Genomic DNA, 16,034 nt, shown 5'->3' with positions numbered 1-16,034 from the left:
ATTTGAGAAAAGAGGTAAAATTTGAGTTGGAAGAATTTAGACATCTTTTAATCTGTAGAGGATGGGTATTCTTGGATCCTCTGTGCAGCATACTTGGACTTCCTGTATAGAGGAGAGCTACAACCTTGGAGTGTATAATCCCATTTGGTTCAGAAGCCTAATCAAGGCTAGGACTGCCCCAGTCCTCAGCAATATGTTTAGGTGAACACTGAACACTCGGAGAGGCTGTTATCCTTTCTCATAGTACTCAAAGTAACACTTTGGTCAGAAGTGCCCTACTTGACAGCATAGTGACATCCACCATGCTTCCCTACTGGAAACAGGCAACTAGTCCCAGGAGCCTAGGCCCTTGAGAGGATGGACTAGGATATAAGGTCATTAAGATTAAAGTTGTAGGAAATCAGGAAAGAATGAACATGGTCTAGAAATTTCGAGAACTCACTTGTAGTCAACAGGCGTCCCATCCAGCCATTTCCACTCATTTTCTTGCTCAGAGTCTGTGAGACCAATCCAGTGGCTATCTCTCCCCACTGTCTGCTTTTTTATCCATTGCTGAAAAGGAAGCCAGGGAGGTTTGTTAATTATTAGCCCACACAAAGGAGGTCTTGTTTGTTTAGTAAAATTGACAAAACACATTTCTCAGAGTTTTTAATGGCCCTCGCCATCCATTGAGTTTATGTTGTGGGCACTGTTTCAGGGTCTTTGACCTTCTTGGCCAAGTTAACAAGTGATAGTAATGTTCTTCCTCAGAGTCCCTAAGGATAACTGCTCTGTGTCCTGTTTCCCAGCAACCACCCATCCATGAACCTCTACCAGAACTGAAGTACCAAAGACAAGTCATTGAGCAGTTGTTTGGGCCCAGGCCTCTGACAGTTGCTTTTCATATGCTTCCTCAGTTACTACAACACCAGATTTCAGGGTTGTGTCTGATGGAGATGGGTAGTGAGTGCACCAAATGAACATTGTTGCCAGCTGGGTCTCAGCTCTGCTTTTACCTTTTCCCTGTGAGAAGAAATCATTTAAACTTTGTGGGGCCTCAGTGTATCTTACCTGTGAAATGGGGGAACCAAAAGTAGTGGCACATGCTTATATTCCCAGTCCCTGAGAAGTAGATACAGGGAGATAGCCATAAGTTCTAGGCCAGTCTTGCTTACACTGCAAATTCCAGACCAGCTAGGATTACAGAACAAGGCTTTGTTTAAAAAACCAATGGGGAGGATGACAATTATAAGGTTTATATTGCAGGGTTGTTATAAGGTTTTAAAAAAGGGCCTTGTATACAACAGGGGCTTAATAAGGGGCCACTATTATTGTCACACACGGTCCCTTACCAACCCCTTTTGAACAAACAAACCTGATATATATGGCATCCCATCCCAAACCTACTGTGTTCATGCCTCTCTCTACATGTGTCTAGTGGCAACCTCCCTCCTCACTTCTTTGCATGCTGCAATTCTCCAAAGAGCCACCAGGAGGAGCTATACATCTGTAGGCTTAAGTATCATGATGGTCCACATGCTCTAGTTCCTGGATAAAGTCCATGCCTGTAAACTGCAGCCTTCCTTGTTTATGAGACCATAAATTTTTGATCTCTTTGACTCCCTGGGAAGCATGCAATTTCCAGGTATAACTTATCTCTAAATTATAGTTTTCTCCAACCAAGTGTGCAGCTGACATACCATACCTGTTCCTCTCTTGAGTTTATGAAAACGAGATGTGATGATTTGTCTTCACAGAAAAGCTTAGCATCCTCAAAAATTTCTTTCTCCACCGAGAAATAGTAGCATTTGTCTGTAAAGTTCTTCCAGTGAGGTGGACAGCCTAGGAATGCAAATTTTTCAAATGCTGATTTAAAAAACACAAAGCACTCTGCATTTCCTCAGCTGTGTTTAAGATACCAAAGGGACAGCGTCATGCCACCTGCGTGCCAATGGAAGCCTGGTGTCTCTGGGTGGAACCTAGGTAAATGTTCACAAATGTGGGCTATAGAGTACACAGTTGTAAAAACCACACAACTTGGAAAGGAGTGACTGGGTCTTTATTTTTCTGTATCTGGATCAGACAGAATGAAGAAGTGGAATGGGCCTGATAGTCACTGTCACTCTTGGATCAGCGGAAACCTGTAAACTAGTGCACACAAGTGTTCAGAACCAAAGTTCGACTCGTGGACAAGCATGGGTAACCCACATGGCTTGGTTCTTAACTACTGCTGAGTTTTGCAAAAGACTAATTGTCAAAGAGATGCAAAGGTACCACAGTACCTTCTTAAGCAAAACCTGATTGTAGACATTGTCACAGAAACATCGTGCACACTGGGGGAGTGAACTAATGGACAGTCTGTTTCTAGGGAGGAAGGATGAACTAATGGGCAGTCTGTTTCTAGGGAGGAAGGATGAACTAATGGGCAGTCTGTTTCTAGGGAGGAAGGATGAACTAATGGACAGTCTGTTTCTAGGGAGGAAGGATGAACTAATGGGCAGTCTGTTTCTAGGGAGGAAGGATGAACTAATGGGCAGTCTGTTTCTAGGGAGGAAGGATGAACTAATGAGCAGTCTGTTTCTAGGGAGGAAGGATGAACTAATGGACAGTCTGTTTCTAGGGAGGAAGGAGAAAGATGAGGAAAGATGGTCAGAGAGCAGTGCGGAGTACCCGGAAGGAAGGGTTTGGGGTGCATGTGTCTTCCGACGGCCTGGCTCACTTAAATGACTAGAGACCTGATAATGTTTGGGCAGAAACACAGGGGCCCGAGTGATAGCAGTGAGGCATCAAGGGGGACACACAGGGCCCCTGATGCTAAGTATAACTAGGGGACTGATGGAGGTTGGTTTAGCCAAGTGTATACACTGCCCTGTTTCTCCCCAACTCTGGCTGAAAAGGGCCATTTGGACTTACCATTGGTCTCTGATGGCTCGTTCTGCAGAGCCAAGGGCTCCATTGCTCCTGAGGGGCCTGGGGGGCCAGGGGGCCCCTTGGGCCCAGGCATGCCTGGCACCCCTGGCAAGCCTGGTAGCCCCCGAGGTCCAGGTACTCCAGGCTCACCCACGGTACCCTGTAGTCCTTGGAAGCCAGGAGGGCCCTGGGGGCCAGGGAGTCCATCCTTGCCTGGTGGGCCTGGTGGACCTGGGTCCCCATTAGGCCCTTGAGGGCCAGGCTTCCCTGGGGACCCACGGGATCCTTTGGGGCCCTGTGAGCCTTTGGATCCTTTGCTGCCACGCTCTCCAGGGGGGCCTACTGGTCCAACTGGGCCTCTCTCACCCGCAGGGCCAGGTGGACCAGGCTCTCCCTTCTCTCCTTTCTGTCCCTTGTTGCCAGTTGGACCAGGTGGTCCCTGAGATCCTCTGTCACCTTTCGGACCCCTGGGACCAGGAGGACCTAAAACATAAAAACATATATATGAAGTCTATTGTGAGGGTGTATCTGCTTATATAGCCCACAATTTAAAAAAAAAAAATCTAACACACAAACACAGGCATTAAGGAGTACTTACTATTTATAATGTATTGTTAGCTTCAAAGAATAAGATAGAGTGAGAAGCAGTTCACCCAACATTTTCCTCTGGCCTCCATGTGTGTGCATGGCTGTGCATACCGCCCGCCACACATGTGAATACAACACACCCACCCACACCCACACACACACACCCACACCCACACACACACACATACTACCCACATGCCTACAAAAACAAAAAGATTAAGACACAGAGGGAGAACCAAGTGAAGACACAAGGAGGAGATGGCCATCTGCAACCTAAGGGGAGAGGCCTTGGAAGAAACCAACCTCACCAACAACTTGACTTCTAAACTCCAGAGCTATGAGGAGAGAAACCTGTTGTTTCAGCCAGCTTAAGTCTATGCAAAGCAATACAATGAAGTACTGGTTTAGTTTTCTTTTTGATAAGCCTCTCCTTCCTGTCCACAGCATTTAGGATAGAGCTCAATGGTGTTCACCGGTAAGATCTGTGCTGGTGCCGGCACCGGAGCACTTGTCACCAACAGAAAAGTCATCCATTTCCCTTCATTCCTGTGAATTTAGTCTTTGTTTGGCTTGCTGAGCCCACCCAGAACTTACCTTTTCTGGCAGCTTTATTTAGGACTGTTTACCAGATGCATGTGCCTCACTGTCAGAGCCCAGCATCCTAATATCAACATTCTGTGCCAGAAGATATCAGAAGGAAGAGACTTCCGGGTAATGGTGACCTGCCTTGTGTTGCCTTATTCCAAGAAGTAATGTTTCCCAATCTATGTGTTAGGTGGATCCTGGGTCCATCCTGGAATGGCTATAGAGACCTGTCCTTCCTGACTCTAATGACATTTAAGAATGGGTCCATTGGTGTCTTCTGCAATCTGAGTTTTCTTCTCATTTATCTGAGGGAGAATGTTATCTAAGCCATGTTACTGAGGGATGACTGGGAAGGCCATCTGTAATCTCCTTAAGGTAAGTTAGTGCCTGTCAGTGCAAAATGGTGTCATAGAGGCTCATACTGGGGAAGGTGCCAGAGAGTTCCCTGAAATGAGTGTATTATTATGCACAGTTCTAATGTAACAGGCACATAATAACATGTAACTTCTCAACTGCGTATTTCATTCAGATTATATGTTAAACCTCAAGAAATCCACCAAATGAAGATCTGCTGAAAAATCCAATCACTTTAGTAATGCTTTATCCTTGCTTTCTAAGCTTCCAGCCAGTGATGAGTTTCTCAACTCCTCACACTAGGGGTTGACGGCTCAACTGCAAGCTTTAGGAAATGAGTTTATCTGCAAGATGAACAGTGGCTCTTCAGGGCTTGTCTCTCAGCTCAGTTAGACTTCTTTCTGCAGACCTCCCAGGCTCCAAAGGTACACAGATCTCCTTCTCATACCTAGATCTGCCTCATGTGGGGTGGCAGCTTTTTATTGGTTATTATTTCTGGGTAGGGTAATTTATAGGGTCTAGATGACCCCCATCTCCCAACTGGAAATGGCTGATTGTCCTCATCTAGTGCACACATAGACACTGGCTTTTTTCCAGAAGGCATCAAACATGGGTTTCATAGTAGCACAAAACACCAGAAGATGCTAATTTCTAAAATCACACAATATAAAGGAGTGGATACAGGGATTCCCAGCTAGGATAGTATAAAACCAAGTCTTTCCTTGTAAAACACTGTACTTATCCACTGTACACAGTTTTACAGTAAGATTAAGCTTAATATCCATGACTATTCATAAACTGGAAAGCATATAATAGTGATGTTCTCACTCAAAGCTGCCTTCACCTTGCAAAAACTGCCTAGAAGCAGGTACTCTCCCAAGATGCTGTGTTACAAGAAGATGTGTGCTCCATGGATAAGGGGATTCTTATGATGTACTTTGCTCACTAGACAAATTAGATGTTTACTTTGCTTGTTATTTAAAATTGATAAAAAGAGCCAATGCTATTTTTAAAGCCTAGCATTGGCCCAGGAGATGCTCTCATGTGAGATGCTAGTGTCACTAGTTAGTTTGGGTAATCTCAGGGCTTCTGGTTTTACTTGAGTCTTTTATTGGGTGGCTGTTGAAATAAAAATAAAATGAAACAAAGGACCGGGGAGATGGCTAAACATGGCTAGCTGTGCAAGTCTGACAACCCGAGTTTGATTCCTGGAACCCATGTAAAGAGGCAGCTGCAGTGGCTTGCATATGTAGTCACAGCTTTCATGCAGCGAGGTTCAGTGGCAGAGAGGCAGGTACATCACCCAGAGGCTCACAATCACACTAGTCAGTCATGGCACAGTCGCAGAAAGAAAGAGAACCTTCCTCAACAGGATGGAGAGCAAGAACAGACTCCTTGTGTAAGTGCGCCACAACTGCACCTATATGCAGGCACACATATACACATATAAATAAATAAAAATTAAATACGTTATCTATTCCTACCCCCACACATAAAATGGGAAAATATTTATGAGTATGTATTCAACAACTTGGGATTTCGAGTCAAGAGTCATACTGTGTGGATTGCCATGCAGAAGTGCAATTTGCATTCAGACGGACTGGAATGTAATTAAATAACAAGGCTGAGTGGGTAGTTCTCTGACTTGAGATATTGAATTGTCAGGGGACCCATGTGGCTGGTAAAGCTGTCACAAGCTCCCCAAATGCATTCAGAAATCTAACAGCAGGGCTCTGAGAAACCCTACATTAGCTCTGTCACCTTGTCGCTCCCAGATGTCAGAGACTTAGGGTCTTTAAGATGCTGAATCCTCAGGCGTTAGACTTTCATCACTGTCCCTTTTCTGCTTTGGCATATGAACTGCAGACTGGAGAAGTGCCAGCACCTCCTCCTGGATTCAACTCCAGACAGTTTTAAACATGATTTCTAACAAAACTTCTGTGTGACATAAAGTAGAGACATGGCCTAAGTTTTGTCTGTCATCCAAATTCTTGGAGACATGATGTTAAGAACCTTGAATGACAGTATTTGTGGGGGCTGAAGCAGGAGGCCTGTCATGAATTTGAGGCAGTACTGGGCTTTTACTCTAGTTCATCCTAGGATACAATATAAGGTTCTGTCTTAACAACAACAACAACAGCAACAACAACCCTAGTATAAGACTGGAAGATAGACTGGGTAGAAATAAAAAAAATACAAAATAATGCAGCTTCCTTCTCATTAAAAAAAATCTATAACTTATTCATCACCTATGTGTTAACTTTCTGTTACTATAGCAAAATGCCTGAGATAATCAACTTAAAAAGAGGAAATGTTTATGTTAGCTTATGGTTTTGGAGGGTTTGGTCCATGACTGACTGGGTATCTTGCTTTTGGGCCTGTGGCATGGCAGTACATCAAGGTTGGTAGCATCTGGTGGAGCAAAGTATTTACCTTATGCCTGAGATTAAAAAAGAAACTGGCATCTCATAACAAAACCCCTTCAAGGTCAAGGGTACGTCTCCAGTGAACCAAATACTTCCTGCCAGGCCCTATTTCTTCAGTGTTCTACCACTTTGCAGTAACAGTAAACTGAGGACTAAGCCTTCAATACACAGGTCATTGGGGAACATTCCAGATCTAAACTACAGTAATGTGTAATAAGCAACTGTTAACTTAGCTTTACCAAGGTGAAAAGGAATGTGCAAATTAAAAACAAAACAAAACAATAGATAGTTTGGCATGGTGGCACATGTCTTTAATCCCAGTACTTGCACTTAGGAGGCAAAGGCAGGCAGGTCTCTGTGAGTTCAAGGCCAACTTGGTCTACATAGTGAGTTCTAGTACAGCCAAGGCTATGTAGCAAGGCCCTGCCTCAAAACAAAACAAAACTACCTCAATGACAATCCCCAAAATAAAATAAAAAAGCAATAGATAGTATTTGACAATCATTCTGAAGAATAGTTTCATTCTTGATCCTGAACCTGAGAGTTGACTTCTAGTTCATGTTAACTCCTTGTTCATAGAGAAGGGTATATTTAACCCACTGTTTCTCGCCAAGTGACCACATCTGCTTTATGGACTTCTGGCTGCCCTCGAGGATGCCCAAAGACACGTTCTGTCTTGGGGTAGTGTAGCATGAGGGAAAGAATAGGAACTCCATGAGAGAATCTAAGACCTCATATCTTATCTGCCCTGTATTTGGCATTGTTCCCCACTCTTCCAGCCTTGCTACATATCCTGTAGAGCTTAGTTCAAGGGTCAATCCTTTACCCAAGAACCAACTCCTAAAAGTAAATTCTTTGTCTTTTCAACCTTGCCAAACGTGCTGCTCTCTGAAGTCAGCATAGGTACCAGGGTACTGTGGGGGAAGCCTGGGCCTGAGAACCAGCACTGCTGTCACTTGCCAGCTGTTTGAACTTGGGCTTTCTATGTTTTAGATCTCTCCCCTGCAGAAGGAGAATGCTAATGTTTCCGACCTTAAAAAGATAAAACAATGAATGTTGGACCATTTATTTGAGGGCTCAGTAGCATGACCAGCATGTCACACATTTGTGATTGGGCTGAAACTGATAGATGTGGACAGTACCTGAGTGTGACGTACCTCTAAGTAAGGCTCCAGAAGCCAGCAGGAAGGACTTACGGACTCAAAGGCACCTTAACCCTGTGTGCTGTAAGACTACTTATGCACAAGATGCTCTGTTTTGTTGTCACTGAAATATGTTGGCTGTAGGTATAGCACAAGGGAAATCTTTTCTAGGAACTGAATTCACCATCACACAGGTGCTATTCTAACTTGTAGCCAGAAGTTTTCCTGTGTCCTGCAGCTGCTTGGCCCCAAATAAACATATAGAGGCTCATATTAATTATAAACTGTTTGGTCTATAACTCAGGCTTATTGCTAACTAGCTCTTTTATCTTAAATTAACCCATTTCTATTAATCTATGCATCACCATGTGTCTTGTGGCTTTACCTATGTTCCATTACATCTTGCTTCCCTGGCAGCCCGCAATGTCTTCCCCCCACCCGGCTTCTGCCTTTCTTCTCTCTGTATCTTTGCTTGGATTTCCCGCCTGGCTATAACCTGTCTTGCCATAGGCCAAGGCAGCTTCTTTATTAACCAATGGTAGCAACACATATTCACAGCTTACAGAAAGACCATCTCACAGCACTAACCCAAGTTAGGCACCTCATTCCATACTTGCTCTTACCTCAACTGAGCCCTCAAAAGTCTGAAAGATAAACAGAGAAGAGAGGGAATGTTCCTAGAGGAACAATTTGGCACTCAAATGCTGTGTCACTTCATACTCATGAAACCTTACTATTTTCTCAGAATCACTGAGAGGAAAACATCAGACTATGTACAGGGCACAAATGCTATAGGCAGGAGTCAGCCTGCCGAGGAGCAGCTCTGGACAGAGCAGGAACTTCCAGTATGACAGTATGCATGCAAGGCCCTCTGTGTACATAACTTGGGATAAAAATCTTCATGTTATTTGTAACCAAAGGAAAGAAAAGGCTCCTTAACAGCAGTTTTGGTTGATGGGTGTACAGATAGCTGTTCCCAGAGGCCAATATATGACTACCTATCTAGTTCCCTTTTATTGTGTTATTTTATTTTTTGATACAGGGTCTCTCACGCAGCCTAAGCTGGCCTTGAACTTGCAGTCCTCCTACCTTGGCCTCCTGAATGCTGGGATTACAGATTTGTACCACTTTAGTTTCTGCATCTTGATGAGGATGCCTCAGGTGGCTGAGCTGCCAGCACATGGCCTTATTAAATGCATGTTAACAAGACCTTCTTGGAAAGTACCAGAGTATTTTGAATCTCACAGAGGCAGGGCTCACATAAACCACATAAACCAACTTATAAGCTTCTCCATGTTTATAGAAAGAGGAAGGGGATGGGATTAGCATGTGTAGAAGGAAGCATGTATACCCAGAATTAGGGTGCTTTCTCAACCTCCTGTTATCTTGAAATACCTGCTTGGGACTGATGTTCTGGAGGGCAACTGAATATAGCTAGTTATGTGAGTGTCATTCAAGAAGCTGAGAAAGGAGGGTTAGACTTTGAGACCTGCTTGAGCTATATAGTTAGAGCCTGTCCCCCATGAAAGAATGGGGGTCTGCTGGGTCTTGTCTACCACTGAGCAGGATCTGAACAGATCTAACAGGCTCTATTCCACTGGGCTGACATCGTGCTATTATTCCCAGCTCTCAAGTTCTGCAGTCCACCTATTTTTCTACATTGTTCTTAACGGTATCAATGCCCAAATACCTTGATAAATCCAGACATGTCATTTTCATTCTCCAAGTTTAACTAATCTAGGAGCTCTGTCAGTGTAAGGGAGTAAGATTAGGTCACCTGCCTCCTTTTTAGTGAACTCATTGTGACAATAACTTTCCCAAAGCTCACAAATTATCTTCCTCTATTCCCTTCTTAAACTTTTCTCAGGCTTGAAAGCAAACCCCACTAAATACAGTGTGCAGAGACCACCTTTTATTCCCCTTTTGAAAGCACGCGCGCACACACACACACTCCCCAAAACAAAGCAATCAATCAGGATCAACCTACAAAGCTGCTTCTGAATTCCCAACCCATAAAACCTATTATATAACACATATTTGTTTTAAATGGCCATATTTTAGAATAATTTGTTTTACTGCAATAGATAACTGACACAAATCCAAATACAGAATTTACACTTACCTTGTAGAATTGTAAAATTCTTGATGAGCTGACCATGCTTGGAGTCAACCAGCTTCATCTCTTCCATAATCACTGATAAGTTGGCCACTTCAGTGTCTAACCTTGCCCTCATCAAGTCTTGCTGCATCCTGAGAGAAACAGAATCCAAACGGATATTGACCAGTGTGCTATTCAAAGAGGTCAGGTCATCAGTGTGTCTGGTTAAGGTATCTGTGCAAGTGGTCCTGACTTCATTCAGGTTGCTGGTCAGCGTCCGCAGGTGATGGGCTGTGTAGCTGATGTTGCTAATGATGTTCACAATATCTGTCTCAAAGACCTGGAAGCGTTCCTCTAATTGACTGAACTTGATGGCTGTCCTGTTCTCTGCATCCTTGTGTAAGTCCTGAAGGTCTTTCAGGCTCTGCTCATTGGCCTGTGAGATAGTGGTGATGTTGTCCATCTGACCCGTGAATGAGCTGAGCTGGCTATTCATATCTTCCAGGGTGTCATTGTTGGCTTTGGCCAGGGCAGAGTTGTTGGCAGCCAATGTTTGCAAACTCTGCACTTTCTCCTTTAGCCAATCGGTGTCCTTCTTGGCTTGAAGGAAAACTTGCTGCAGATTTTGGAAGTCATTCTTAATTCGCTGGATGGCCTGGCTTGTGTCATCCACGGACCGCTGCAGATTCGTTATAAGATTCCTCTGCTGTACCTGGGTCAGGTTCAGGTTGTTGAGGTTCATGATAACCATGTTCTGAGAATACATTTGGTTCTGCAGATTGCCCTGGAGCACACTGGTATCTTGTTGCAGATTTGTGACATAGCCATTATATGCCTGGAGGGTTTTGTTGACAGTGGTGATGAGGAAAGAATTATTCTGCAGAGTTTCTTTCAGTTGACTCTGCCTGTCCACCAATGAATCTCCACTTGCCTGTAACTTCTCCAGAGTATCTTTGTTCTTGCTGGTTTTTTCTGTGATCTCCTGAAGTTGTTGACGGAGATCCAGAATATCTGATCTGAAGGTAGAAAGTTCTGAGTTGGTGCTTATAGCTTTCTTCCCAGTTTGGTCTCCTGAAATAAGAGATGTTTGTTACTTAGCCTGGTGGTATAAGGATGTTCAAGTGAGGCCAGAGAGATGGCTCAGTGGGTGAAGGCATTTGACAACCAAAGTTCAACCCCTGAGCCTGCATAGTGGAGGAAGAGAACAGATTCCTACAAGTAATTTGTCCTTTGACTACTACATGCACGCTGTGGCATGTGTATGCCTCCCCACCAAATAACAAACAAATAAATAAATGCAATTTTTAAGAAAGATCCCATATGCTTAACTGGTAGTACTGTATTTTAGATGTAAAATTTGTGGTACCGCAGGCTAGGCTGTATTACTAAGAATTGGTATCTACTTAAAATGGGTGCTGCAGAATCAGCAAAGGTATTCAGCATAGGACTTACAAACTTGTGTGGACACTTTTTTTCAAAGACAGAGTGGGATTTACCAGATACTAGGACAGCAGGCAGGGTGTACTTATAAGAAAATAATCTTAAAAATTTACCGAAATTCTTTTTTTTCCACTGTCAATGAAAATGATGAACTTTACTGGGATTAAAACTGTACCAAGTTCATACTAAAGATTTTGAAATGCAAAATTCTTTCACTCAGTGGGTATTTAATAATTTGAATGCTAGAAATTACTGACAATTTTCAAAAGCAGAATCATATTCATAAAGCTTTATACATCATTTGAACCAAAATTCATTTTTTAATACATGAAAACAAACATCAAGAGAACAAACAGGCTAGAATCTTTTATATTAAACATTAACTCTGCTGGGCATAATTTAATCTTAGCTTTCTGGAGGCAGAGGCAGAAGAATCTCCGAGTTTGGGGCTTGCATGATCTACACAGGGAATTAACACCCAACAATATAGTTTAAAATAATTCAAATTAGTATTTACTGAGCAGTTGACCAAAGAGCCTTTGGTAGGGGCTACTTAATGGTTCTTTTCAGTCAAGATTGGGGTGCAGATTTTATATGATGCATAAAATTTTCAAGATGGGAGTCCTTACCTTTAAAAATGGAAATATTAGAATTAAATGTCAAGGAAAGACACAGCACGCAGCAATAAAAACTGTAAATGCATTACCATTCTGAAAAACTGTCGCCACTCATACAGAGGACCCCTCCTCTCAATGGCTCTCCCTTGTTGCAGTTTACCTAATTTTTTCAGGTCACTTTCCACTGCAGTGAGCTTGTCGTTGTAAGTCTGGCGGGATGTCTCCATGCCACCTGTAACATTGTCCATTTTCTCTACAACTAAGATTTGGAAAAAGAACACATTAGTTGATTTATCTGCTTATGTTTGTTTTTTTCAGTTCTAAGACAAGATAATTTCATTATAGAAGAAAGCAGATTTGAAATAAGAAGCTGAGATCAAATATGGAGGAGACTGTGTGGTAGTTTGAATAAATGGCCCCCATAAGCTCACAGGGAGTGGCACTATTAGGAGGAATGGCTTTGTTGGAATGGGTGTGGCCTTGTAGGGGAAGTATGTCACTGTGGGGGTGGGCTTTGAGTTCTGTGCTCAAGTCACGACCAGTGTTTCAGTTCACTTCCTGTTGTCTACAGATCAAGATGTGTTAATTCTCAACTCCTTCTCCAGCACCATGTCTGCCTACATGCCGCCATGTTCTGCCATGAACATAATGGACTGAACCTCTGAAACTATAAGCTACTCAATTAAATGTCTTCCTTTATAGAGTTGCCGTGGTCATGGTGTCTTCACAGCAATAGAAACCCTAACTAAGACAGGCTGTTCTTTAGAAAAATAACTAGCCCAAAACCCAGTGATATAACTTATTGGTGGAAAGATCACATATCTGTAACTGTTCTTTGGAAGCTTAAGAAAGTGTTTGGACTAATTTCTAAATTTTTGATGTGTTCTGTCGTACACTGAATCCCCCATTGTAACACTTCTGTTAGTTTCTACATATGGAGACATGCAACACTATAATTATTCAAAAAATTCTATGACTTCTAAGCCTCCCTAATGTTCCTTGCTTGTGGGAACTCCACTGACAAAGAACTGGCTTAGCTGGGTGAGGTGTCACATTTGAGTTCTTCTTCCACCTACAGTATTCTCCCATTTTTTGTTTTTGTTTTTGTTTTTTTAACCAAGTCTCTTTTTTAAACTTAGTCTTGCTAGCTCTTTGGGAAACTGCTGCTGAGCAGCACCTTATGGACTTCTCTGGTCTCCTTACTTCAGGACTCATACACTGTTTACTATGATTGTTGACAGGTCCTTGTTATTACAGAATTATGTCTGATAAACCCACTATAAGTTGAAGATATCCAAAACACCTTAGTTGAGTGACCCAACACGGCACAGCCTCATATTCATGAGTGGCAGAGCTGTGGCTCCAGCCACTGCCCAGCCTAACACACATCACTAGCATGGTTTCTACTGAGTGCGTATTGCCTCACACGATTACAACACTGACAAACTATGGTAAGTTGAGGACCATCTGCAGCTATATCTCCAGCTCTTAGCTCAGCATGTAGTACTTAATAGTTACTGTGCCATTTATTTACATAAGCAAGAATTTGCTAAGGTCTAGGAAATTTAGCTGAGTTAGATTATAGAGGCCAACATACAAATCAACTAACCAGGGAGGCCTCAGCATTGGCTCAGTATGACATTTTGTTGAATTATTATTTCTAAAATTGCCACACAAGAGCTGGAGAGATGGCTCAGTGGTTAGGACTGAGTACTCCTGCAGAGGACCAGAATTCAGATCCCAGCACCCATGTTAAGTGACACACAACTGCCTGTAACTCCAGTTCCAGGAGATCTGACACCCTCTTCTGGTCTCCATGGGAACTGTACAAACATGCACATATCCACCCACCCCCACATATATACACATAATTTAAACAAAAACAAAAACTACTATGTGGACACAGAGGTCCAGTTCTAATTTGGGACCTTGGGGTTGTGTGATAGGCATACGTGCTTCTGAATCCTTGGAACTTTGGTAGAACAAAATACATTTTATCAAAGCTAAATTAAAAAAAAATGTTTACAAGCTTAGACTCAGTTTTGACTCTCAGATGAAAACATATGCCTCATTCTGTCCTCAAACCACACACAGGATCTCAAGTCCTGCCTCTTTCCTGGAAGCCAAAGAAATCTGAAATATGCTGACAGCCAGTCGTCCCACCCTCCTTAATTTTTCTTCCATTTTAGTTTATAAAAATACAGAACTGTTGGGGACAGATAATTCAAGTATACTTAGAATAAAGGGAATAATACTTTCACTTAAAAGAAGAAGAATAACAAAGCAACTGTTAGTTTTGCTTTCCGTGAGGAAAGGAAATGATGTGTCCTGCCCACAAGTGTTAATGAACCATCCCCATGTGTGTGTGTCTGTGTTTAAAAATAGCACCCTGGTATAAAGCTGTAAACTGTAGGGCTGCAACGCTGGCAGCATGTGTGTATAAAAACCCCAGGCTGACAGGAATCCAGAACTAACACTGCACTAGCACACAACATCTCCTCTGCTTTCCCCCTAATTTACAGCACAAATTTTCAACCAGAAGCATAATGGCTGAGCTTCTTGTCTCATCCTAGAAATTCCAAGTCTACACAGATCATTCTACAATGAAAACAAACACGCATCACGGAGGGTTACTAGCATCCCAGCTTCCATGGGACCCCTCAACTGGGAACTGTGTTCTGTGTGGAATTTTAATTTTAATCAGTGGGGTTTCAGTTAACATGCCTGAAGACCCACCACTCTGCAAGCACTCAGCACATTCCCCTAGGAGCAGTTGGATGGGAATACCTCTGCACTTTGGTACATCTCTTTGCCTGGACACCAACCTTCTTGCCTGTCTTGTTTCCACTCATTTCCTAAGGTCTACCACAGGATACTAAGCTTTGTCTCTCACTTGAGTCTGGAACACATCAACTGAATCTTTGAACGACAATAACATTAGCCTCTTTGTTTTTATGATATGAAGTACTAAGAAAAATTTCTAGTTTGTGCTATATATACTGTACCATCACTGTAGTTAGTTCCTATTATTCTTATTTTACATTTGAGGAAATTGAGTTTTAGAGATATTCAAGAACATCCCAGAATCACACAGCTAAATGAGACTAAATGAGACTTTAGGCTAGGAGATGGAACTCTAAAATCCATATGTCTTCTTCAACTCCACACAGATTTTTCTTTAATATTTTTCTTATTCAGTCTGATTTCTCTAATTAAGGAAAACTCCTAAAGAGGGAAGCAATCATGGCTTCATTCTATTTTCTTTAAAGTTATTGTCAACAGATGTTTATTATGCATCTGTCATGGTGCTAAATATTAAAGATAAAGAGTCAGGTCACGGCCCCTTTTGGAGGGCCAGTAATAAGAAAAGAGCACAGAGCTCCCACCTGTGGCTAGAAAATGCCTAGGAATTCTAGTGTCAGCACTTACACAGCCTTGGAACTCATCAAAGACATTTCTACACACTACCTCAGGATTCATTACTGAGAAACACAAAGTCCGGAGGGCAGCACCCCGAGTTCTAAGGGGCACTGCAGTGTGGTTTGAAGTGTTTGTCCATCCCCGGTTGTCCTCTCTATGCTGGCAAAGTTTAATAGCCACGTGTCAGACAAACCAAGGTCAAGAACTCTGAGGGAATGGAGACTTGCTGATTCAGATTTGTGCCTTTCTTCATTCTAAGTATCTTAAGAAGAGCCTGCTGGGCAGGGCAATGGGATAGTATTTTCATGCTAAGGGAATGTTCTAGAAGGAACATGACTAACTGAAAAGTTTAAGAGATGATTTAATCCTAGCACTTGGGAGGCAGAGGCACTCAGATCTCTGTGAGTTTGAGGCCAGCCTGGTCTGAGACAGCCAGAGCTGTTACACAGAGAAACCTTGTCTTGAAAAACCAGAG

General features: G+C 42.7%; 1 protein-coding gene across 1 annotated transcript in view; it reads right to left on the bottom strand.

Moving 5' to 3' along the window:
* Colec12 (collectin subfamily member 12) overlaps positions 1-16,034 on the bottom strand; it is a 170,541-nt gene that overhangs the window by 9,438 nt on the left and 145,069 nt on the right. Inside the window, exons 4-8 of the mRNA XM_059246492.1 lie at positions 12,300-12,398; positions 10,107-11,153; positions 2,893-3,372; positions 1,685-1,821; positions 443-552 (exon numbers count right to left, since the gene is read on the bottom strand). Coding sequence (XP_059102475.1) covers positions 443-552; positions 1,685-1,821; positions 2,893-3,372; positions 10,107-11,153; positions 12,300-12,398 — 1,873 coding nt within the window. The remainder of the gene's footprint in view (positions 1-442; positions 553-1,684; positions 1,822-2,892; positions 3,373-10,106; positions 11,154-12,299; positions 12,399-16,034) is intronic.

This window comes from Peromyscus eremicus, chromosome 19, assembly GCF_949786415.1.
Source record: "Peromyscus eremicus chromosome 19, PerEre_H2_v1, whole genome shotgun sequence".
NCBI classification, from domain to species: Eukaryota; Metazoa; Chordata; class Mammalia; order Rodentia; family Cricetidae; genus Peromyscus; species Peromyscus eremicus.
Note: the sequence above shows the minus strand (reverse complement) of the source record. Positions and strands in the feature narration are given on the sequence as shown.